At 72.3% G+C, this 1,133-nt stretch overlaps 1 protein-coding gene across 1 annotated transcript in view; it reads left to right on the plus strand.

Annotated features, from left to right (window-relative positions):
• PDCD6 (programmed cell death 6) overlaps positions 1-1,133 on the plus strand; it is a 13,286-nt gene that overhangs the window by 8,936 nt on the left and 3,217 nt on the right. The window contains exon 8 of the mRNA XM_012734900.1: positions 21-313. Coding sequence (XP_012590354.1) covers positions 21-313 — 293 coding nt within the window. The remainder of the gene's footprint in view (positions 1-20; positions 314-1,133) is intronic.

Below are 1,133 nucleotides of genomic sequence, written 5' to 3' on the forward strand. Positions count from 1 at the left end.
CCACACTGTACCCCCTTAAGACCCGGCCCCCGCTCCCAGGACCCCCCAGGGCCTGGCCACCCCCCTGGCACCCCTCGTGTGGCAGCCTCGTGGTTCCCAGCCGTGCCGCTGGGCCCAGCCACCCAGGAAGTCGCCCGACTGCCCCAGCCCACTCGGTGGCTCCCCCGGAACCCGAAGCCAGTTTGCGGCAGTTGTGGGCTTGGGTGGATGTGGGAGCCCGCAAAGGAGTCTGGCGTGTCAGCAGCCGGGCCTGCCACTGGCTCCTGCCTCTGGTGTCGGGGTGTCGCGTCACTGGCCCACGGAGTGGGGTGAGGTGGGTGCTGCAGACCCGTCCCCTGACTCCTGCCCCCACACTCGCGTGCACGCCTACGTGTGACCCCGGCGCTGTTCCGTGCGCTCTGTCCCTGAGCCAAACCCCATGTTGCTACTCGGGGAGCCCCCACATTTCCAGGTTCAGGCTCTGTGCGACGCCCAGACGCCCGCCTGAGGCCTCACCCAGCCTCTGCCCGTGCCCCCGGGTGCCCTGCGGCAGAGCCTGCCCCCGCAGCCCAGCAGGGCGGCCACAGGGAAGCCGCCACACCAGTGATGGCTGGGCAGAGGGGCACCGCGGGGGACGCCCGGGGTGTGGGCCAGGCCCTTGGCGGGTTTGTCACTTGGGTCCCCCACCCGCTGGGGACCTGGTGTCGCCTGAAGATGGACGGTGGCCTTCCCAGCCCTTGTCTGGTCAGCATGTGCAGGGATTGGGCCAGGGGGGCCTCCAGCCCCCCACCCCCCAGGGCAGGGCTGCCCCAGGGCCTCGGGAACAGCCACACAGAAGAGGATTCTGTAGGGCACCTGCCGCCACGGGCAGCCTGGGGCCATCCCGAGCCCTGGCCAGAGGGTGGAGTCTGGGGCACCCCTGCGGGAGCCCTCCCAGGTCAGGCAAGCGCAGGGGCCCGCCCCGCCCCTCGGCCCCACCACGGCTCTGTCCCCTGCATCCGGCTGCTGCGCCCCACACGGGCGAAGTCCGCCCGCCCGTCGGGGTGGGGCGCGCGTGGTCCCCGTCTCTGCCCCCTGCGGTGGAGGCGGCTGTGCGCCGGCTGCCTCGCTGGCTCGTTGTAGAACCGGGGCGTGAGAGGCTCCCCAGAGACACT

This window comes from Condylura cristata, unplaced genomic scaffold (assembly GCF_000260355.1).
Source record: "Condylura cristata isolate star-nosed mole 26May11 unplaced genomic scaffold, ConCri1.0 scaffold00091, whole genome shotgun sequence".
Taxonomy (NCBI): Eukaryota; Metazoa; Chordata; class Mammalia; order Eulipotyphla; family Talpidae; genus Condylura; species Condylura cristata.